Genomic DNA, 23315 nt, shown 5'->3' with positions numbered 1-23315 from the left:
AATAAAGGTGTCAAGACTATATTGTATAGTGGTTGAAGAAAAACAAAAAGCAAAAAAGAATGGACTCGCGGGGAATCGAACCCCGGACCACTCCCATGCTAAGGGAGTATTATACCACTAAACCACAAGCCCAGTGCGATGTAAAAGATCGGCCCAACGTGATTAATGATCCAGAAGCAATATAGCACTATATTGGACAATTTCCCTACATTGAAATTAATTATTATGAACATCTGGGCGCAGATGTCTCTTCTAGCATGTTTCGTAGGCTAAGTGATCTGGAAGGGTATTGCTGTCATTTATCGATATTATATTTCACTGTAGGGGAGAGACCCTATCGATCGAGTGGTTATATATATTTGTCCATGTAGATGAAGCTGGTACATATAGTCACCAATTGCATATGATAGATGACCCTGTTTGCCCACCTACTTACTGCATTATGATTGAAGGATCTACCCCAACACTACCGGGAAATGCTGCATGATAGGTAGCTGGCTATCAGTGGCATATAGTAACATACTGACTATATCTATAGCCCAGACCTAAGTATTTCCAGATATTTTGACTCAAGACGGCGTATATAAATCTCCTAGGAAACCACAAGGTCAAATGATATACTTCACATGAATCAAAAGCTCAGAATACGGAGAAAGGATCAGGATTATTGGTCTAGGTATACAATGTCTTGGCTGTGCTGGACCTGCCCGATGCTGTTAGCTCCACTCCAAGCCACGGCTGCCAATAAACTCGCTCTCTGATTTTTCTAACACCCTCAAAACGGACTAGAGACCCCGAGGATCCGCCCTAACACCAATGGGAATAATTCCGCGCAAAATTCTCCATTGGATTTGCATATGACTCCAAGTCTCGATTGCTAATATCGACCCCTCTTTACCCAACTTCTTCCCAGTTCCCCCAGATTCACAGCTCTCCGACAAGTCATTTTCAACGTGGAGAAAACACGGAGAATCAAACAACGGCCCTTTCCGTAGAATGTCCACCAATGTCGGGTCTGCCAATATCAACTTTGGCGACCATGGACCTGATATTTTGAACACTGCCCATGCAATTGAGACGGCATTCACAGAGAAGAGCCCTGTCAACGTGGATCAAGAAAAGACGAAGAATGAAGACACAGACTACGAAAAGCAAGCCCAACCCGACTTGACCAACCCTGCCCCAGAGCAAGAAGCCACCCAGGATGAAGTCTACCGAACAGCATCTACAGTGGCCCCGTCTCACAGGTCAGCCCAAAGAGACCCTGTTAGTCGAGTCACAACCGATGCAGAGGGCAACACCTACCCCGAGGGTGGCCTCCAAGCATGGTTGGTTGTGCTTGGTAGCTTCCTTGGCCTGTTTGGATCCCTCGGGCTGGTCAACACCATAGGCACATTCCAAGCCTACATCCAAACACACCAGCTGAAAGAATACAGCGCCGGAAGTATTGGATGGATCTTTGGAATGTTCGCCTTCCTCACCTTCTTCTGCGGAGTGCAAATCGGTCCCATTTTCGACGCACGTGGCCCACGCCTCCTCGTATTCGCAGGCTCCGTCTTTGAAATGGCCATGATCATCCTTGTTGGTTTCTGCACTGAATATTGGCACTTCATGCTGGTCATTGGTGTCCTGGGTGGAGTCGGCGCCTCTCTCATTTTCACCCCGGCCATCTCGGCGATTGGCCATTTCTTCTACGAGAAACGTGGAGTCGCAACTGGAATGGCTGCCACCGGTGGTTCTATCGGAGGTATTGCTTTCCCTTTGATTCTGGAAAGTCTCTTTCCCAAGATTGGCTGGGCATGGGCGACCCGAGTTGTTGCATTGATCTGCTTGATTGTACTGGGACTCGCAAACCTTCTCATCAGGTCTCGACTGCCTCAGAAGCCATTTTCCAAGGAGAACATTCTCCCGGATTTCCGCATCTTCCGCGATTCTCGATTCGCACTTACAACTGCCAGTGTCTTCTTCATCGAGTGGGGTCTCTTCGTGCCGATTAGTTATATTTCATCCTACGCCCTCGACCACGGTTTCTCAACCCAATTCTCCTACCAAATCATCGCAATCCTGAATGCTGGTTCATTCTTTGGTCGATGGCTCCCAGGTTTCTTTGCGGATTTCCTGGGTCGTTTCAACACTCTCATTGCAACCGTAGCGCTCTGCCTACTTTGCAATGCCTGTCTGTGGCTGCCCGCCGGGACCAGTCTACCCCTACTGATTGTGTACTCTGCGCTTTTCGGTTTCTCCAGTGGAAGCAACATCAGCTTGACGCCCGTCTGTGTCGGTCAACTCTGCAAGACTGAAAACTACGGTCGGTATTACGCAACTGCCTACACCATCGTGAGCTTCGGGTGAGTTCCTTTGTTATTTTGCTTCTGCTTGTGATTTCACATAACTGACAAAAGTTTACCACAGTACTCTCACCGGAATTCCCATCGCTGGTGAAATCTTGTCACGCTGCAATGGATCATACTGGGGTCTGATTACATTCACTATTGTCTGCTATGCTGCTGGTCTGGCATGTTGCACCGCCGTAAAGGTTATTCAGGTTGGCTGGCGTCACCCCTCGCGATCTACTAATCCCGAACTTGGTATTTCGGAATCGGATACAATAACCTACCTCGGTGTTCCAATATTGATAGCTGGTAACACTGACACGATTCATGATTCACAAATTAAAAGGTTAGACACAAAAGTTGGGTTTTCTCAAGACCATTGCTTCATCATTTTGCTTCATTTTTGGTTCTTACAGCGATAACATGAACAGCTTGCATCCATAGCCAATATTTGAAGAGCGTTTGTTCATTGAGTTATCTGTACATAGTTTCTCCTAATGACTGTTATTTGTTTGCGACCCATAGACCGCTGCAATGGCTTCATAGAAATGATGAAATGATGAAATGAGATCACCCAATTTAGGGGTCCGGCGGACATCGCACCCCGCTCTCAGGCCATTTCCAGCGGATGACGATTCCGCACCGAACCAACCCGGTGAGCCCTACCTACGCACATCAGGGACGTCGTTATAATTGACCCCAAACAGATGCAGGAAAGTAGATAAGACAAAGAAAACCAGTTTCTATGATACTAGTTATTACCATAATTCATCTAGACTCAATCAAGCAATATGTAGACATGCAATACTTTCGGTATGCGCCGACTTAGGGCTGGACCTGGCCAGGGCGCAGAAGATATCCGCGGGAACAACATCAACCCCTTCCCTGATCTAAATATCTAGTCACGATGATCCCGACAAGTACCTCACCAACCCATGGATTGAACCCTGGGAATGAATTCCTATAGGACAACCGAGTCGCCCTCTCACCACGGTACCAACACATCGTCCTAAAGGAGCAAAACAAATAGCGACATCACCTCCAAATACTTGACCTGGCTTACTGATGGCATCGAGTGTTCATCAGACCATCATTCATTTCTGGATCTCAATAAATACACGACGTGATTACCACGTCTTCTTCCGCTGCTTCCCTACTCTACCTGGAATCTTTGGGTTTTCTCTCCTTCGTCTTGGATTGTTCTCCATCCTGCATCCAATTTGCTATATTCCTTCACTTCATATCTTGCGTTTGATATCGATATCGATATCTGTATCGGCCAATTCAATCTTCAATTCAAAAGCGATCTGCTCTGTCAATTGATTTTGCTCTCCCTGTCTCTGTCTCTATCTTTCTTCCCGTGCCTGTCCGGTTAGGCTAGCCCTTGCTCAATCATTCTGCACATACCCCGTTACCTTACGTCCCAGTCATGTTTTCGAGAAAGTGCCTGCTGTTGCTGGCCTGTTTCTGGACGCTCCTCCAGAGTGTCGCGGCTGCTCCCGATGTCGCGCTGGAGCCTGGTCTTGAGGATCGCCACCGTCTGCAGGGGCGGGACCTGGAAGAGCGCAATAATCATCCCGCACTTGAGAGCTCTTTGCTGTCGGTTCTAACCGAGGATATAGCGTCCTCGACCCAACACCACAGTGGTGGTAGAACTACCACCACCGAGGTAGGTAGTAGTGGTAAACCGTCCATTACCCCTACCACAGAGGGAGGTAGTAGCTCACCTACTTCCCCTGGAGGTGGGACCTCGCCAACTGGCACTGGCGCTACAGAAACTGGAACTGGCACCACTACTCCTTCGACTGGTTCTCCAACTGGCACTGTCGAAACCTCCACCAGCCCCTCGACTGGTGGACCAGAGACATCCACTGGCCCCAACACTAGTCCTTCCACAGGCGGTGTTGGTCCTTCTACCACTGCTACTCCCCAGACTAGCGGCAGAGTTGGGCCTTCTTCCAGTGGCCCAGAGACCTCGCCCGGTAAATCTACCTCTCCTGGAGGAGGTGGAGCCACTGTAACACCTGCCACTCAGCCTTCCACCACTCAACCCTCTACCACCTCCCCTTCTGGTGGCGGTGGTCCTGGAAGTGTAACTCCAAGCGGTGGTGGCCGAACTTCTCCCATGGTTGGTGGTGGAGGCGGTATTGAACAGCCCAGTACTCACACTTCTCCCATTGGTGGTGGTGGAGGTGGTATTGGACAGCCCAATACTCACACTTCTCCCATCGGGGGTGGCGGAGGTGGTACTGGACAGCCCAGTACTCAAACTTCTAGCATTGGTGGTGTTGGAGGTGGTACTGGACAGCCCAGTACTCAAACTTCTAGCATTGGTGGTGTTGGAGGTGGTACTGGACAGCCTATTACTCAAACTTCTCCCATTGGCGGTGCTGGAGGTGGTACTGAACAGCCCAGCACTACTCACTCTTCTACCACTGGTCCTACCGGCGGTGGTGAAGGTGGCGGCCCTCCTCAGACTGGAAATGGCGGCGGCAGCAGTAGTGCAAGTCCCTCCGGCCCTAAGGAGACTGTTGTTGTCCCTGTCGAGCCTGTGACTGTTACTTGCCCTCCTGCTGTTACTGTTACTGTTACTGTCACTGTCACTGCTGCTTCGTCCTCCGGTACTGGCTGCCCTTGCCCGGGTACTTCTGCTGCTGCTGCTGCTGGAGGTAATCCAGGCGGTGGTGGGGGAAATCCCGGTGGTGGAAATCCCGGTGGTTGTGGTGGAGGTAACCCAGATGGTGGTGGAAATCCAGGAGTTGTTGGAGGAGTTAACCCTGGTGGAGGCGGAGTTGGTGGTAATCCAACAGGAGGTGGTAACCCGACAGGTGGTGGTGGAAGCATCACATTTGGAGGTGGCGGCGGTGGATCAACCACCACAGGCCGAGGCAGCTCAACGGTCCCTCCAAGCAACAGTGGCGGAGTCTTGAAATCCACCAGCTCCAGCTCCAGCTCTGGCCCCAGCACCAGCACCCGAACCAGCACCACGACCAGCACCAGCACCAGTACCAGCACCAGTACCAGTACCAGCCCCAGCCCCAGCATCAGCACCAGCACCAGCACCCGCACCTCGACTCCCTTCGTCCCAACCAGCACCAGAGAGAGAACCAGCAAAACCACAAGCTCCTCTTCCGCGACTAGGACCACTGGCAGCACCTTAACCACCTCGACTTCCAGGTCAGAGACCAAATCAGAGACTAAGTTCAGCACCAGTCCTTCCCAAGTCAAGCCAACTAAGCGAGTATTTGTGCCCCCTGATATTGTTCGACGTGCCCCATTTGGAAACATCACGGCTATCTTGAGCAACTCGACTATCTCGAATATGACTATCACTGCGAACTTCACTGAGGCTGCGTCTGTGCCTGCCTTCTTGCCTCGCTTCCGCCGTGGTCGTTTCAGGGCTTAGGTTGTTTGGATTTCTGTATTAGAGTTGAAAAGTGGTTAATCCTTTTGATTTGTTGTTTAGATGAGAGGTTCGGCCTTGCTGATACTCGGTGATCTTAGAGGAGTTAGGGTATTTAGAAGTAATGCAATGTCGCTTTTGATATTCTGTTCGACTATGTCTTTGTTACATTAATCTTCCTCCTGGAAGAGGTAATCTTATTCCAGGTCACTGTCATAGCCATCCAATGCAGAACGTCCAACGGTACCACCGTCATGAACGATGACGCGCTCCTTCTTCGGAATGTCCTTAGGTTCTCACTGGAGACTATGATGACTCGGTCTTCATTACAATTAGTGTGCTGAGTTTCTTCTTTACTATGACTACTATCCCCATGAGTTACTAGGTAAGAAGTGTCGCTAGCTCACTCGGAGGCAGTATAAGACTTTTCTCCGGATCCGTGATGGTCCCGCTTAGTTGGATGTCTAGATTGTCATCATTGTTGCTATTTATTTAGACTGTTTTTAATTTATTTCTCTGTTCATATGCATGTCAGTAATACCTATGTATCAATCAAAGCGTTTCCTTTCCTGAAGGCGTTCATCTGGACTTGGGCCCACTGCTCGAATTTAGCCAGGTTCTTTTTTTGTGCTCCCAATCTTACCCTTTTGCAGTCAAAATTTCCTACACTTTTTAGTCACTAGGACTATCGGATTTTTGAAGGAACATCCCAGTCATCGAACAAGTGTGGATAGATAGGCCTTAGGTAAATTTTTCGAACGCCAGGTGCTGTCAGCTAAGAAGAATTGGCTAGACACATTAGAAAAAAGAAAGCCTACGTACAAGCAAATACTTAGCTTATGTTCCCCTTGGGAGCTGATGAGCCAGGGCCTGATTGCTCGCTCAATTGATCGCTCAGATGCTCATTCGAATATCCGTTTGAAACGCCAAGCCTCACAACTTTTGCACTTGGACTATATCGAATAACAATTACTCTTAGTTATTGAATTACACACAGATCCCCATAGACTTGGACTTCCATTTTCAAAATAGTTCTGCGTTGAGCTTAGTCTCAATACGCCACCCCGTATATGTGAGACCTTCATCACACCACATACTGGTGGCGCGACTAGCGGTTAAGCCGTAGTGCATTACATGCATGTATCCCCTTTTATTGCGTCGACGGGGGAAAGATTTATGCTCAGCGGAGGACCACCCCCTTTCTTTAGCAAGTCAGAATAGGTCTTAAATAAAGTTATGTCATAACATGGGGGCTCATCTTCTTTTTGTGCATCTCGTGCTGCAAAATGTTGATAGCAGAAAATATATGTACTACGAGTGCCAGTGTCATGCTACAAGTCTACAATAGCCGACAATTCCCGTATGCACGTAAGCAGAACTCATATTCTATTTACCTGCAATAGTACAATGTCGTATCGAATAAAAGAGCCGAGGTATAGGCCAATAAGCTTCTATCTATCCATGCTCAATCGTGATCTTCGGGCTTTCTTGCAGATAGTGAATGCAAACAATATCACACGAGACATGATTGTCCTATACACTGTAATCCCGGGTCCAAGTAATGCCAAACATTTTAGCGAAGTGTATACCCCGCAATGACTTGCTTTGCAGAGATGCGCGCATTTAGAATGAGACCCTTTAAAAAATATGTCATCAGCTTGGCTCTTGGATGACCACTATAAAAACAGCCTCCAATCCCGTTCCTGTATATATTCAGCACCAGGTTTTCTTTACCTCAGGAGTTCATTCATAGCCAATAATGCGTTTCTCATTGCTCTCTATCCTCGCTCTTGCGCCTGCCACATTTGCGCTAGTCCTCGATACGCCCGTTATGAAATCGCGTCGGACTTGGGACCTGACATGGAGACTTGACACGGAGGATGTCGGCTTCTTCCTTACTCGAGACTTCAAAACATTCGACTTTATCGGTGTCGCTCCGGCTGAGCCAGAAAAGGCTACTGTTAGGGTACCAAGAGAGTTGCTTCGTCCAGGGTAAGAAAATAAATACTTGAGCTTGCGTCATTGATTTAATAAGAATATGACGCTGATCTGGTCTGTGTAGTGATGTTTGGCTGGTCGCATACACCAACGATGGTAGAGGCCCAATTGGATATAGTGAGAAGTTCACTCTGGAATAAGCATCGGCTTTGCATACGGAGGTAGTTACCGATGTGATTCCTTAGCCCTCATTGTCTGTCCAGCTTTGAAATTATGGGAAGTTCTAGAATATCTTATAAAACTACCGACCTCAAACGAATTCAGGATGTTCCCTAGATTTATTAAGCAAGTTTGTTTCACATATAGCTTCAAAATAGCTTCAACGCTGCAATTTCCATTCCCTGTACTAGTTGATGAGCCACCGTATAAATATTCGGTCAAATACGCTCTCAAATACTTTAGAAAAACATATAAGCCCTCATTTGAATGCCATCAACAGGCATTAAACGTGGTTCCCAATTCCGGATGCCGAGTCTAGTGTCGCACCTTTGATAGGTTCTACTTCCATCCGACAACATCAAAATCAAACAACGCAAGTCCATGGCTCAATGAGGTCTTCGAAACAACCGAGATCCTCAAACAGAATAAAGAATGTTTTACGTGCCGCAGCTTAAACTACTGACGAACTTGGTGCGACTCGAACGGTCCGGGAGCCCTTCACACATCCAGCGCAAAAGCTTTACTCGTCGCCCGTGGAAGGCGTTAAAGGCTTTCGGCCAGCTCCAGTAAGTAACGAACCCGTTAGAAGCTCCTTTCATGTGTGGCTTCAGCACCACTAGACAAGTGGACGGTCAAGTTGGCGACACAGTCAGTGTTGGCCTCAGACAACAGGGACAAGATTACGCAAAAGTCTCCGATCTACGGCCCTTGCATGATGGTTGTTACATTGTCATTTACATGTGGCTATACACGAGATCCGAATTCATACAAGAACTCCAAGTAGGTGGCGCGATGTCTGCAAACGGGGAAGAACATATCCACACGATGTGACCAGCAAGTTCCAGAGATCAATACATGCTTAGCACAAATCGCACCATTACACTGTGGGATACTGCAATTGAAAAAGCGCCTGCAGCAATTCTCAATAGCCACTGTCAGGACGCGTTCTATAGCACGACGCCAAAGTCACGTCGCATTGCGGAAGCAGGCAACCCCCGATATACGTGAATGAAGAATGAACTCCATGCTAAGAAACAAGCTCGGGGTTGAATTGGTCCAGTAGGGCTTCAATGAAAGGGCTACGGAAGAAACTTGTCTTTGTCTTGCGATGTCAAACACCAAGCTGTGCATTTTGAAAGGGGACGAAGAGAGTGATAAAACGAAGTTGGTTTCCACTCCTCTTTCCAGTGCAAAATGATAAAGTCAAATTCGCTTTCTTCACAGCAACAAGACGTCTCAGAGTCCATCATTCGAATTGCTAGAAACGAGTGAACAATTATTTGCCTAATAGTTTCCCTCCTCGAGCCCTCCTTAAGGGTATATACTTCTATAGAGTTTTAATTGTTGCCTTGATTAAATATAGCGTTGTACCCTATAGATAAGATACACTTGGTTAAGCTTATAGGCCGCCTGGTTAGAGCGTTTGACGCCCTTCTGTTTAGTAACGGACAGATAGTCCGTCACTACAATATATGTAGAGCCCCAAAGTTCTTCCGGGCATTCACAGATCGACTAGAGGAAGTGATCCCTGGAACACTAGCATAATTTTGAGGATATAGCGGACTTCTTGTTTAGAATCATATTAGGACCGACAGTTTATTTCTCTACTTTACGTAGCACGGCGTGGTACAGCGAGCTTTTTTGGCACTGCCAGTTCCTTTGCCACTGGAGTTCCTTTGGCACTAGAGAATCAGGACAATAAGGGAATTTATGTTCGGGTTTATAAAAGAGAGAGTGTGCGGTAAAGTATAGGAATAGTAAGATATTCAACCTCCTATATGAGTTGAAGACAGGCTGAGTCGACCAACTTGAAGTTCAAAAAGTGAGACGAAGTTACTATAGCAACGTGAGAATACGCTATTTCCTAGCCTCCGTTCCCAAGAACACGGAAGGCAACAGGAGATTGACATTATTCGTAATCTAGGTAACGGTAAAACTGCCGCCTCGGGAAGTGATCAATGTTCTAGACTGGCACCGCAGGGCTATTCTTGACGGGGGATAGGAACCAATAGAATGTCAATGATATTGATTCTGGATCAGGACCCGGAGAGAGAGAGAGACTCGGGAAGCGAGCTCTCTGACTAGCTAGTTCTTAGATCTATCTGTCACGTGACCACGGGTCTCGATAGCTATCAAGAGAATCCAACAACCTCCGAAGAGGGTGGTTTCATCAGGTTGATCACATGGTAGAAGAATTTATTCGGCCAGGGCAAGTCCTGCAATTCTTACAGCCTCCTTCTCTTTCCATCTGCGGTCCCGCTCTCTCTTCTTCTTACTATCATGTTTCCTTTTCTGCTTCTTCGGTACTGAAGTAGTAGATTTCGAAGAGCCAGTCGACACCCCAGTAGTGCTGGACACATGAGTCGAGGTGACAACGGGCAGTTTCTTCGGCAATAGGTGTACACCTGGCACGGGATGGCCCTCTGGCACGGGCTGTCCCTTTGGTACGGGGTGTCCCTTTGGTACGGGGTGTCCCTTTAGTCCGAGGTATCTTTGTGACGCTGGGTTTCCCACCTCCCGCATATCATGGAAGAAGGGTACCACATCTTGGTAAAGCGCATAACCCTCTGACAGTAGAGAATTGACAAGGTCAGGGGGGATATCAATACCCTCTGGCGCATCAAAAAAACGCTCGCTCCATGGGTAATAAATGGCATCACGGAGTTGAGCATACAACCCGAACCGCAGCAGCAGTACCGAAATGAGGATCAGGGCAGAAATAGGATTAAGACTGCAGGAATAGAACAACGTTGTAATCCATTCCATTGAAGGAAGATGCTTGGGGCTGAGTAGGTGTGGGGTACCACTCTTTTGCTGCTTGTCATGAGAGGAAAACATGCCCTGTGCCCAGCGAAAGAATCGCGACCGAGGAGGTTTAGAAGAAGGCATCGGGGACGAGACGAGAGGTGGCGGTGGGAATCTTTCTGCTTGAGGGGGTGAAAGCCGGTTTTTGTGCCGCAGTCGAAATTCCAGACCTTTGTTGGATGCATGGTCATATCAGCAGGGAAGTCGTATTCGGAGGTTACACCATTGACCAGTGCGTCCAAGGCCATCAGCTCCATGGTAAGCTGAAAGGAGCCGCAGAGCCTCTTTGTGAGTGAGTTTTCTGGCTCAGTGAGCCCAGGAATAGCGAACCACTGGCTCCAGAGAGCCGTGGCCGCAAACATTCCCACGAATGGGATAAGCATCTTGAGGAGCGGCAGATGGTATTGTTGTTCTGTGTCCAAGATGCGTTAGCAACCTGATCTGGCGCGTTACAAATCCCATAAATGTTATGGCAAAGGCGGGATTGGATGGTTAGGATTGCACATACTGAAAGGTAAAAACGAAAACGGGAAGGCGTCGTGGACCAGGAGTAGAGACACAGCGCCAAGGGGGACGCTGGATGAGGTGGTGGGAGTTGGGGAAAAGAGGAAAGAGAAATAGAAAGAAGGGGGGAGGAGAGATGATATGAAAAGACAAACACCAAGAAGACAGGCTAGGAAGGATCGATCGACCATATTAGGAAGGAACGTTCTATCGTCTTAAATTCTTGCATCTCTTCCCCACAACACCTCCTGTCGGGTACCTTTCTCCTCTTGCTTTATCCGTTAGTCCTACGTTTTATCCAGTGTCCCTTTCTGCGCTGTTCTTCGGCTCTGTCTACAACCCCTCTACTTTTGTTTTGTCCCTCTTCAGTATGAGCAGCTCCAGCCCTTCCTTCCCTCCGGTACGCTTGAAGCATAATAACCGTCCCTCGAAGCAAAGAGAAAATGCGCCGCAAGTACTAGGATAAAGCTCTCTGGCAACCGCAGTCCCTGCCCCCCCCTTCTCTCCCTTCAGTACGTTCGAAGCGTGCGAACCGCCCGTCGCAGACAACGAGAAGATGTATGGAAAAGCAGAGAAAGAAGAAGCAAGTGGACCAGCCACTCACCGAGTTATGGGAGCCTTTCGTTCAGGCTTATTTGCTTTGCTTATTTGCGTCGCCTCTGAGCCCAGCACCACTTGTGGGTTTGGCTCTGGCCCTCATGATTTTTAGTACGCGCTGGCAGATTCCTGGTATTTTTCGACACCCGTGGCCAAGCAACCGAACGTGAGATCTTCTCGGAGAAAACACCTACGCCGAATATTGGGGTATGTCGTGGTTGTGTCTTGTTTGGAGTTTCCATCTGCTAACTGTTAGGGCTTCCGCTGGACCCGTGACCTCAATCCCCGAGCCTTCCTTCATCCAATCGGGTCAAAGAACCAGCATCGGTGCATCTTTGATGGATCAACATATGGTGTGAGATACGTGATTTTTTTGAGATGATGATCGGTTTTCCCGGATGTAGTACGGGTTCATTGTTGTTTATGCAGACAGCATCCTACAGTACTACAAATCGAGTATTGGGTGCTCTTTGGTTCTATCTTTTCCTTGGGTCCTGTCGCATAACGGGGCCAATGACAGCAAGTCGTTACAATTCATATGCACAGATTTCTTTCACGTCTTGTTTTCATCTGTGAAACAAGCCAAATAACAATGCTCTAACGAAGGTATAAAATTCCAAGTATGAAGCACACAATGCATAAATGACAGACAGGCGCTACATGACAATGCACTTCCCCCTCCGCTTCCTCCCTCGCTCCTTGATTGTATGTTCATTCCAATCCTGGATACGGCGTCTCCATTCCTCGTTCTCGGGTGGTGGTAAGCTAATAGGCTCCGTTGAAACCCGCCTACGGAACGAGCGCTGTCTCTGAGGTATCTCATGCTCATCATCTGCTACTGTCTCCTGCATATCACCATGCGGTTGTGGAATGTGAAGGAGGTTTGGGGACGACACAGAGTATGGGAAGTAGGCATCGCCCAGCGCGGATGCTCCCAGGTATGGAAGGGGCATTGGATTCTCTTGGATGGTCTGTTCCGCAGGATGCACGGCAAACGTGGGCGGGGATTGAACGGCTGGGTGGTTATGTGCCAGGGACGCTGCTGTATCAGGTTGTGGGGTAGGCCCTTGGGTTGATGGCGGGATATTGTTGACGGACTGTTCCCGGGGAGCTGTGATTGTGGGGCTCTCGGATTGCTGGCTAAAGTAGAGATCTTCTCTACCAATGGAGCTACCCCTGCGTCTGGGGCCAGTTATAGTGCCCAGTCTTTGCAGAATCGCGGATTGTGGGCGTGGGCGAGTTGATACAGTTGGCCGTGCAATGCGAGTGGTTTGTGCTCGTCCAGGATGATTGGCAGAGTCGTTGAGAGCCTGGGCATCTACCATGTTTCTCGGAAGAAGGGTTCTGAGTAGATCGTCTGGCAACGGTACCTCTGTTTCCTGTTTGTATGGGGGAGGAGGCGGTACCCAGTTATCGGCGTCGCTTTCATGGGGAACTTGTCGTCGATTGGGAGAGTTGCGATATCGTGGATCATATCGCCCGCGGGTTGATGCAGCTGCCGTAGCAGCGCGGTGGAGAACATCGCTCGAACGAGGTTGCGCGTTGTCATATGGAAGATCAAGTACATCGCCTCGAGATGTGTCAGTCGGCGAGGTAGGGCTTGCAACACTGAATCGACGGAAATGAAACGGCACTACCCGACTTCCTTGGGCAGCTACTAATCGCCGATGACTAGCGGATGCGAATGTTGTATCAGTATCTCCACGATGTAATCGAGTTCGCCTTCTTTCAAGTTCAACCTCGGTGTCCATAGAGGAGTCTGGTTCCATGAGAATTTTGGGTGCTGTTTCTCCGACTTCAATATCCAGCTCAATCGTCTCACCATTCGTTGTGCACCGTTCAAAATCCAGGAGGAGCACCCGGCCACCGTCAACCGGAATATCCTCTTCGCCAAATATCTGCGGACGCACACCACCCGGAGCAACTGCGACAAGTCTACGGCGATGACTTCTTGTCTCTGACGTTGAATCAGTCGCTCGTACCCAGTGAGCAGATGTAACTCCTTTCATGTCGGCGACGCAGCGTCCACGAATCAATATCTTGGGTTGTTGGATAATCTTCTTAAGCTGTGCGAGGTTGTCACGAGGTGGGCGGCCTCCGCAGTGATGGATGCCACCAACCTGGGTACCAGTGAGTTCACCTTGAGTACCTGTAGTTGAAGGAGTAAGGTCCAAACGACCAGGCACCCCGTATATCCACAAAGCAGAGTCTTGGAATCCCAAAGCAATAAGTTCTCCTGCATCATCCGTTGCAGGCCCCATACTTGGTCGCATCTCTCTTGTTTCGTCTGCGAAAAATGGACTGGCAAAATATACAACGCCCGCATTGACGTCGTTCAGCCTCAGGGCTTTGAATGCTGCCAATTGGCTATCATAGCCTATTACCCAGTTTTCATCTGCGTCCTCATGACCAGCAATGAGGCAAGCGTGAGTGCATGCGCGTGTGATCTCAGGGAAGAGAATTTGTGTTGTCCACATTCGCATATGAAGCTCCTCAGGCGAGGCATCCGTTCCAGTCTCGGTATAGAAAGGTGCAGTGATGGTGACAACACCATCTCGCTCGCAATCAGTTGAAGATCCAAGGAGCATTGACCCATCAGGGGAGAACGAAAGTCCATCGACACGAAGGCAACGCACTGCGCGGCGATCGGTCGGCTTAGCATCCTCTCCCACCGCATAAACCTCGATACTATCTTCAAAGGCTAATGCTAGAACGCTCCCTGTTGGTGAAAATGCGATGTCCCTCGGAGCATCGTTCAGCGTGATAACTTGAATGTGCTTAGCTTCATCATCAGAAAGCTGGTATATATGAACTCTATGCGTGGAGGACAAAACAGCAATGAGGGAGCCATCGTCCCGAACTGTGGCACCCAATGGCCTTCTCCGAGTCTGTAGCTCATGCTTAACGGTGACTGGATCAGATGCCACGTCCAATATCACAATGCGAGAGGAGCTGATACATAGGACTATTTGACCATTTGCGGAAAATGAAAATCGAAAGACTTCTCCCTGGGGGAAAGCCGTAGAGGAGCTCATAGAACTTGAAATTAGTCTCACGAGGGTCTGCCGAGGTCGTAAAAACACGTCGTACGCATTCTGTCTTATCTCCTTGATAAAGAGGCGTTTGAGATCAGCGAGGCTCTCTGTCTCAGCCGTGAAATTGGCGCCATGGGTCCAAGAAAATGATGGACAGCGCGATAGGTGATGTGCATATAGTTCTGGGGTATCGGATGCATGCTTCCATTTTTGGTTTAGAAGAGCCAAGGATGCAAATGTATTAGCATCAGCGGCAAACAGGATGCTACCAAGCGGGTTAGAACATGTAGCACATACCCAAGCTACGTGCTGGCATATGGGACCCGGTCAGGTGAGAACTTACCGTTCGATCACATTGGCTGGGAGCCGATCAAATAACGCGTGAGAGTCGGGCGGTGTACCAGAGTGTTGCAACTCAGGGGAGCCTTCGGGCAAGGAGGCCTCCATGGTCACCACTACTTACTAAATCGGCGCGTAGTGGGCATTGAGAAGTCGATGCCGTCCGAAGTTTATGTGGCTGTGCGGCTGTGCCCCATGAGGCAATGCGGGACGCCAGCGTTACAACAATGAATTGATGTCGATCTAGATAAAAATAGCCTTGTTGCCTGAGGCCACATAATTGATTATATCAGGTATTACATTAGCATAATGAGTCAGCACCCCACATGCCCCGTGCAGTTTAGCTTCGATAAGGAAAAGATGAGATTTCTCCGGATTTTGACGACTGGGGCTGATCATTGTATTCCAAGATGTGCTGCGCATAGCCCTGACTCATCTCTGGCCACTTCCATAGCCATTGACACTTTCAAACCCAATACTCGCCTCCCTTCTATGGCGCATTCGGCCGTGTGCTTGTACCCCTCACCCAGCCCATCCGCTAATCGGCCGACTCCGAAAACACCCCGGACCGGATCTTTTGTCTCCAAACCGCCATCTTTTGTTGCACTGTACTACCTGCCGGCATATACGCTCTTTCACTTGGGCGCGCATCATGTCGCCAGCAACGGTTCAAGTCAATTCCTCTAAACTCCCATCCCCCGGATTCAACGCCGGCGCTCGACCATATCGATCTCACAAGGTCCGCGCCTGTGACCTGTGTCGCAAGCGCAAATCGCGATGCACCGTCGATATCCCCGGTCAATCGTGCCTTCTGTGTCGCGTGCAGGGGGCCGACTGCCACTATCAAGAAGAAGCTAATGCGGATGTTTCCGTGTTGAGTGCACCGGATACAAAACCATGGCAAGGGCCTCAAGTTTCAGATGCTCTTCCGGGACAGAAGCGCAAGCGCAGTCCCGATGGATCAACGCACCCGACTCAAAATATCCCGGCCCGTCAACCAATCAACGGGCCCAGTCCTCATGGAACTACGTCGTCGGGTGGTCGCCGAGGAAGCGATTCGCGGCGCAAAGACATGGATGATCCTCAGAATGAGTCTGTTCTCATTGTTGGACCTATGGTTGCAGAAGATGCACAAGTCATTGAGAAGCATATGCCCCCCGAGCGGGCCAGTCAATCGGAAGAACCCAAGAGTCACCCATACAACATCTACTCGAGCGACCCACGGAAGCCAGTTCTTTACACCACAATTTCACGGCGGAGGAAGGGTATGCGGGTCGGAACTCCTCCCGGCGAGAATCAAAAGGAAGTATTGGAACAAATCCTAGGACCGTTCAAACACGATCTAGTGAGACTGTATGTTCATGATATCTACCCTGAATATACACTTAATGCTAACTTGATTTTCTTCATGGCAGCTTCATTGATCGCTTCAATGTTTCATTTCCCATATTCGACGGCGAATCATTTTGGGAGTCCTACATTGCCGAAGATCTACACGACCCTCCCGCTGCGCTAGTATGCCAAGTCTATTCGATGTCCCTGGTATATTGGCAACATACTCCCAAACTAGCCTGCCACCCGAAACCTGATGTTCGGTATGCGGTGAACATGACCGTCGCCGCATTACATGAGGACTTCTCAGCCCCCGGATTATCAACTATCAGCGCGGCGCTTATCGACCTGACTGGACGACCCATCTTCTCGATGACCGGAAATGCCGTCAGTTGTGGCCGGATGCTGTCTTTGGCAAACTGTCTTGGCTTGAATCGCGATCCTAGCAATTGGAAACTTTCCCAGGCAGAGAAGGACCAGCGGATTCGTCTTTGGTGGGGAGTAGTCATCCACGATCGTTGGTAAGTTTCTAAGGTACATCTCCCGTGTGCACGTATCTAACATCTTAAAGGGGAAGTTTCGGTCATGGTGTACCGCCTCAGATTTCCAAGAACCAATACGATGTGCCTTTACCAACTGTGGATGTTATAGTCCCATCACACGTCCGTTCCACAGAGCGCGTGAGAGCAGCGCATTGCCACATCTATCTTTGCCGATTGACGGAGACCTTGGGCGAGCTATTACCACTGGTCTATGGCTTGCAACATAAGCCAGCGCGCGAGACATCCAAGAAGCTGAGACAGATCCGGACCGATCTCGATATGTGGGAAGACTCATTGCCAACCTGGTTGAGAGGGCCAGCAGTGCATCCTGGGGAACGTATCTACGGAGCAAGCAGTTTACAACTTGCTTTCTTGGCTGTCAAAATGCTTGTCAGCCGCGTTGAACTGAATGTAAGCAACACAACAGAATCCCCCTAAGAACTCATTTCTAACAAAGTAGCAGGAGGTCAACAATGCTGAAACGGATAACCCCGAGGCCCGCCGTTATTTCCAGACAGAATGCAGAAGGTCTGCAGAGGAAATTGTTGGGTTCATGACCTCGCTGCGAACAGATAACTTCAAAGAGTTCTGGTTACCTTGTATGTTGCAGCCCTGCTACAGTTCATCGCCTCCAGATTTCTAACAATTACTACAGACAGTGCCTTCCACCTCACATCGACAGCCACTTTATTGGTTCGCTGTGCATTCGAAACCACCGACAGCGAGGTTGCACGATCATGTCTCGCCAATGTAGAGACCCTACGCACAGTCTTGCGTCGCGTACGGGAAGAAGAAGACTGGGATGTAGCAGACATGTGTCTCGACCACTGCGAACGCATCATGCACCGACTTCCCGGAACTGGCGCTACAATGGATCAAGCATTCACGAACAGCATGGCAGATAATGGGCTGGTCAACCCAGCCGCGATTTCACTGCCAGAGACACAAACAAACAACGACATCGTCGACGATATGATGTCGATCTCTAATACCTTTGGAACAATGGATGGTTTCCCCTTCGATATGACAGGTATCTGGGATGTCTCCGTTTTCCAAGATGTGAACCAAGATGTGAATCTGACGTGATATTCGGGGCTGACATGAGATTGGGAAATCTGACACAACCATTGCACATGTACTTGTAGAGATCGTTTCTGGCTTGTTTTTTTTATCTATATATACCCTGGGACCCAGAGTGAGCCCAACCAGCAGAAGGAATGCAACATTATCAATCTCAGTCTTTCTCATATTAAAACTTCTGACCAATATTTTGTACATCGTGCCAAGAAACAGACAGAATCGCTATTTTACAGTCGTTCCAAAAAAGAATATGCTCAGAACGAACCCCATGAACCATCTAATGACCTGCTCCTTGCCCGTAAATAAGAAGTAAAAGGAAGAAGATACTGAAGAAGATGGAGAATGGGAGATGATGGAAGCTAGATGCCCCACGTAGGAAGAGGTGGCTTGCGCCGATTACTGCTCCTTAGAGCCAGCACCGAACATGCCAGCGAAAGAGCCCTTCATGCTCTGCATCTGCTCCTGACGGGCCTTCTCCTCTTCAGCAGCCATCTCAGCCAGCCACTTCTCACCGTTCAAACGGATCTCAGCCTCGACCATCTCGTAGTTCTTCTGGCCACGCTCGCGGATCTGATCCCAGAGCATCTTGCCCTGAGCCAGACCCTCCGAGGGGGTTGTCTCGCCGTCCAGGGTGCGGGCGGACTTCAGGCCAAGTGCGGAGGCGAAGTTGCCCAGGCCGCGGTTAGGCTTCTTCTTCCGCTCTTCTGCGAGCTCCTTCTCGAAGCGCTCACGCATGGCCTTCTCGCGCTTGGCGAACTCTGCCGGGATGGCGCTGCCGTCAAACGACTTCAGCACAGTACGCACGTCCTCGACACCCATGCCGGCGAGGTACTCCAGGAAGGGGATCAGGGCGACAAGCTCCTTATCCTTCGGGTCACCGGTCCACTTGTCTAGGATGATGGCGTTCTCGGGTTGGTAGCGGGCGTGTTCCTCCTTTGTGTCGAGGAGAATCACCTTGGAAAGGTCACGGTTGAGGTAGGCAAGATCCTTGAGAAAGTCAGCACTGCATCTTACCTAGAGAGGCTATTCGGCTTACCTTGATATATTCTCCATCCTTGTAGCGGGTAGCCTCACGGAACAGAGGCCAGCGGATGATACGGTAAGGGTCCAGCTTGCGGAGGACCTGGTCGGCCATCATGCTGGGCACACTGGTGAAAAGGACGAGTTCGTAGTACTGGTTCAGGTAACGGAGGAAGTAGTCGACGCCAGGGCGCTTGGCTACGCGCCATCCATGCTCACGGCTCCACTCGCTGTGAACCAGAAGATCCTCCAAACTGAGCACAAGAGTGTAGGGCTGACGCATCTCGGGGTCCTCATCCGGAAGAAGCTTGGGGAAAGCAGGGTCCTTGTAGTAGCTGGTGAGATCGCTCATGCGAGCCTTGATACGGTTGTACCAGAGACCCAGGCCCCATCCTGATGGGGTTTCGGGGTGAACCCGCTCCTCCTCTTCCGTGTCCCAGTTGCGGCCCAGGTAGCCCATTCCTGCGACACCGGCAAGCAGCATCGCGGCATACATTATGTTGGCCATGCGGGCCTTGCGGCGGTCGAGGGATGTCTCATAGCCGCCCTTGGGGATGTCACCACCACCTTTGCCTTCCTCGCTGTACTCTTCTGACTGAGTAGGGTCTTCTGTAAGGTTCAATGGGCCCTTCTTCATGCGACCTTCGAGTTCAGCAGCCAGGGTCGATGGGATACCTTGTGTGAGATCGGGGAGAGGCTTCTGGGATGTCTGTTCGGGTTCGGGCTAAAGGGACGAGAGTCAGAGGGGTGTTCTTGACATATGTTTGGATGCAATTGTCATCTCACAGTGCCGGATGATTCGGCGGCCTTGGGCTCAGCCTTTGTGTCGAACTCGGGCTGCTCGGCAGCAAACTCCTTGGGTTCCGGGGCCGGGGCCTGGGGTGTCTTCTTCGCTTTTGATGACTTCGCCCGTTGCTGGATACCCGGGGAAAGCTTGTAGGCGGCATATGGAGAGGACCGCGCCGACAGGGTCGATGCCCGGACGGCAGATGCGAGAACGTTTGGCCTCGTCAGAGGCAGAACGGCGCGACTGAGCATTGTGAAGGTGGGAGACAACAAGTGTAGTAGGTGTAATCGAAGCAGTTTGCCGTTAAAAGTCGGCGCGATTCGGTACGGCAGCGGACACGATCCCCTTGCGCACTTTGCTTATATCGATCGCCGCGGACTTCGCGATTTCTCTTTTTCTTTTTCTCTATTAGAAAGTTCACCCAGACATAATTTGACCTATCAAGCACATTCTCTCTGCATGCCGGGTTGAATGAGCTGGGGAGACAAACGAAGATATTCTTCTATCCCACTTACCAAGAGCGCAGCAAAGGTTTTCTCCAGTGAAGCTGCGCTCCGATTGTGGGACACAATCCTTTTTCTTTGAACTTTTTTGTCATTTTTGCTCAACTTGCCTACCATAAAAGAATGGGATGAAATATGAACTCCAAATCTAGACCTGTCGCATAGAATATACACATCCGCCATGGGGTTGAAGAAGAAGCAGCTCCAGTTCGAGGAGGAAATACTCTCAGATATCGAGGCTGAGCCAGATTTCCCTCCTCGTCTACGGTCATTTCCTCTGTTCGAGCTGCCCTCCGAGATCCGCCTACGCATCTACCATTTTGTCCTATTCACACCAACTCGGAAGAGTGCATTACAGCGCACTGGCAACGTCGGAGCCTCCGCAAAGAAGAGCAAGCCATTGTCGCCATCCTCACAACGTGTTGCCCTATTCCTCGTCTCTCGGAAAGTCCACGATGAAGCCACACACTACTTCTACTCGACGCAGACGTTCCGAGTATTTCCAGTCCAGGATTTCTTGAAGATGCCCACACTCCGCGCCTTGCCCCGTCGCCACCGCCCTTCCATCACAACCATCGAGCTGATTGTGGGATCAAGCTGGACTGCGCCACCGCGGAGCTGGATCGTGAATCAGGGATTAGGGTTACACGACATGGAGCTTGCACGCACGCTCAAGGTGTTCGTGCAGTGTGACCCGTCCCACCCTGTGTTCGAGGGCTTCCGCATCTCCAAGGATTACTATACAGACTTCTGCGGACAACTTCTGCAGAAGATACTGGAACGGCTACCTGGTTTGGTCCAGGTTGAATTCGATGCGTGGCCCTCCGTGGAGAAGAATGGGCCTTTGATGGCGCGCTTGCTTGCGGAAACTCGGCATGCGCAGAAGAAGGTCCTCTGGGGCCCTGACAGAGGATGGACGGATTACGACGACGATCATCACAAGAAACACGACAATAATGACGCAGATGCTGCCTTTGATGGACTCCGTGCTCACCATCCTGAATCCATTGAGGGCTTGGCCAACTCTCTTCAAACTGTCACTTTGAAATCATGATAGTCTGAATTAGCGGGAATTGTCTACATCACATATTAGCTTACGACTTTTTTTATATACATTGCGTGGCGCACATGGATTAAATAGAACGGCGCAACTGACTATACTCCTTGACTTAACGATGGAAGAATTACAGAATTGCAACATGACAGAAAGAAGTTCCACCTAGTATTAAAAGCTACCTACTTGGAGACATTTGAGTGGATTTCGTTCATTGATGGTCTACATAGTGTGCTAGGTCAAATGGCATGCAATTCGTACATATAAACCCATGCAGTCAGTCCTCCAAGGAAACCAAGATATCGTAATTAGAGCGTTTCTGTAGCATTTGTCCACTTTCTAATCCTTTAGAGATCTTCGTCCACTTCCATGACAGCACCGTTACTGTTGTCTTTGGACGATGATTGCCGGGCCACGGAAGCTTCCTTGTCAATCATCTGCCTCGAGACGGCGACAATGTTATCTTCGATCAACTGTTGACTCACGTCCTCGATGTCTAGAAAGTGTTAGTTATTTGGTCACAGTAGTTATGACACGGGGACTTACGCTTCTTGGGGTCGACCTTGCCGACATATCTTGTCTTCAGCTGATCCTTACTCAGCTCGGTCTCTTCTTTGATGCGCTTTTCATAGCCCTCGGCAAGGAGAACAAGCTGCTTCATGCGCTCCACGTTGTGCTGACCCTCCTCGTGGAAGTCACTCATGTCCAAGGCCTCGGTCCATACGTGCTTATGGAGGTTCATCAACATGTTCTCCTCCAATCCTGTCTTGCGGTAATCGATCGCAATGCTGTAGTAGTGGCGGTTGAGGCCGTGAATGAGAGCCTGAATCGAAGGCTTGTTGAGGTGACCCAAGTTGGATGTGGTCTGGCGGGGCTCCTGGCCCATGACCACGGTTTGAGGCTGGATGAGACGGAACGCATCAATGACGACCTTACCCTTCACTGATTGGATGGGATCGACGACAACGGCAACGGCACGAGGTGTGAGCTGTTCGAAGGACTGCTGAGTGTTGATATCGACCGAGGAGAGCCAGCAGCCGAAACCAGGATGCGAGTGGTACCAGCCAACAACAGTTTCTGGCCTGTGCAGGTATTAAATTAGCGCCGTATAATCCAATGATTGGTGTTGATAACTTACCGTCCCGTTTGCCGGAGCATCTCCATCATCTTGGTCTGGAACACAGGGTCCACGGCCTCAACACTGACACCAGTACCGCTCTGGGGCATGGCAAAAACATCCACAACCCGAACTGTGTACTCATCGACGAACTCGCCTAGCATCAGACCCATGACTTCCATTGGAACACCTGCACGGCCGTGTCGTAGCATCTTGAGCAGAGCCAGGGAAGAGATGTGGACAGTTTCGGAGTTATCAATCAGGTTCGGTGTGTCCTAGAATAAAACCCATTAGTACTGCGTGGCTTAAGTGCATTGAGGGTAAAGCTGATTCTGCGACAATGATGCGGCCCAACAAGGAGCTTCAAAAGATAGACACTTAGCGAGATCGGGGTAATCGTCTGACTTACACCACCCGGGGCACCACCACCCATGCCCATGCCCTGGGCAGCCTGGAGCATCCGGTTAAGGCGATCCATGGTTTCTAAGTAAGACCGGACAAGACTTGATGAAACGAGAGGACAAGACGTAGCTTCCTAGTTGGAAGCTCCGGGGCGGTCGAGTTTCTTCGGCGGCTTGAACTGGTAAAGACTCTTTGGGGGGAGAACTCTTAAATAGAACTAGTGAAGACTAGACGGATGTTGCAATATTCACCAGAAGCCAGAAAGATAGGAAAGTGTCGGAGACGTGTCGATGATGAGCAAGCAG

The 23315-nt window shown here is 49.8% G+C and overlaps 9 protein-coding genes across 9 annotated transcripts; 5 read left to right on the top strand and 4 right to left on the bottom strand.

Annotated features, from left to right (window-relative positions):
* Positions 1-996: 996 nt before the first annotated feature.
* On the top strand, positions 997-2777 carry N7446_002361 (MCT family MFS transporter; the record flags this gene model as incomplete). Its single annotated transcript, XM_058511110.1, has 3 exons — positions 997-2348; positions 2413-2679; positions 2750-2777. The coding sequence occupies 3 exons, from the start codon at positions 997-999 to the stop codon at positions 2775-2777; spliced, it is 1647 nt and encodes a 548-aa protein (XP_058376646.1).
* A 985-nt stretch (positions 2778-3762) lies between these two features.
* Positions 3763-5263, top strand: N7446_002360 (putative extracellular threonine rich protein; the record flags this gene model as incomplete). Its single annotated transcript, XM_058511109.1, has 2 exons — positions 3763-4884; positions 5012-5263. 2 exons carry the CDS (start codon positions 3763-3765, stop codon positions 5261-5263), a joined length of 1374 nt encoding a protein of 457 aa, XP_058376645.1.
* A 2232-nt stretch (positions 5264-7495) lies between these two features.
* Positions 7496-7874, top strand: N7446_002359 (uncharacterized protein; the record flags this gene model as incomplete). The annotated part of the gene is made up of 2 exons (XM_058511108.1): positions 7496-7728; positions 7799-7874. The coding sequence occupies 2 exons, from the start codon at positions 7496-7498 to the stop codon at positions 7872-7874; spliced, it is 309 nt and encodes a 102-aa protein (XP_058376644.1).
* A 2215-nt stretch (positions 7875-10089) lies between these two features.
* Positions 10090-11081, bottom strand: N7446_002358 (uncharacterized protein; the record flags this gene model as incomplete). Its single annotated transcript, XM_058511107.1, has 2 exons — positions 10090-10624; positions 10795-11081. 2 exons carry the CDS (start codon positions 11079-11081, stop codon positions 10090-10092), a joined length of 822 nt encoding a protein of 273 aa, XP_058376643.1.
* A 1374-nt stretch (positions 11082-12455) lies between these two features.
* On the bottom strand, positions 12456-15281 carry N7446_002357 (F-box domain protein; the record flags this gene model as incomplete). The annotated part of the gene is made up of 2 exons (XM_058511106.1): positions 12456-15099; positions 15178-15281. The coding sequence occupies 2 exons, from the start codon at positions 15279-15281 to the stop codon at positions 12456-12458; spliced, it is 2748 nt and encodes a 915-aa protein (XP_058376642.1).
* A 544-nt stretch (positions 15282-15825) lies between these two features.
* Positions 15826-18133, top strand: N7446_002356 (putative C6 transcription factor; the record flags this gene model as incomplete). The annotated part of the gene is made up of 5 exons (XM_058511105.1): positions 15826-16526; positions 16589-17026; positions 17077-17458; positions 17511-17646; positions 17703-18133. 5 exons carry the CDS (start codon positions 15826-15828, stop codon positions 18131-18133), a joined length of 2088 nt encoding a protein of 695 aa, XP_058376641.1.
* A 390-nt stretch (positions 18134-18523) lies between these two features.
* Positions 18524-20185, bottom strand: N7446_002355 (protein translocase subunit TIM50; the record flags this gene model as incomplete). The annotated part of the gene is made up of 3 exons (XM_058511104.1): positions 18524-19114; positions 19164-19871; positions 19934-20185. 3 exons carry the CDS (start codon positions 20183-20185, stop codon positions 18524-18526), a joined length of 1551 nt encoding a protein of 516 aa, XP_058376640.1.
* Positions 20186-20618: 433 nt separating this feature from the next.
* Positions 20619-21491, top strand: N7446_002354 (uncharacterized protein; the record flags this gene model as incomplete). Its single annotated transcript, XM_058511103.1, has 1 exon — positions 20619-21491. One exon carries the CDS (start codon positions 20619-20621, stop codon positions 21489-21491), a length of 873 nt encoding a protein of 290 aa, XP_058376639.1.
* A 347-nt stretch (positions 21492-21838) lies between these two features.
* Positions 21839-23086, bottom strand: N7446_002353 (proteasome regulatory particle lid subunit RPN11; the record flags this gene model as incomplete). The annotated part of the gene is made up of 4 exons (XM_058511102.1): positions 21839-21987; positions 22038-22573; positions 22630-22883; positions 23018-23086. 4 exons carry the CDS (start codon positions 23084-23086, stop codon positions 21839-21841), a joined length of 1008 nt encoding a protein of 335 aa, XP_058376638.1.
* Between the last annotated feature and the right edge of the window lie 229 nt (positions 23087-23315).

This window comes from Penicillium canescens (genome assembly GCF_028828765.1).
Source record: "Penicillium canescens strain IBT 15451 chromosome Unknown utg000002l_segment0_segment0, whole genome shotgun sequence".
NCBI lineage: Eukaryota > Fungi > Ascomycota > Eurotiomycetes > Eurotiales > Aspergillaceae > Penicillium > Penicillium canescens.
Note: the sequence above shows the minus strand (reverse complement) of the source record. Positions and strands in the feature narration are given on the sequence as shown.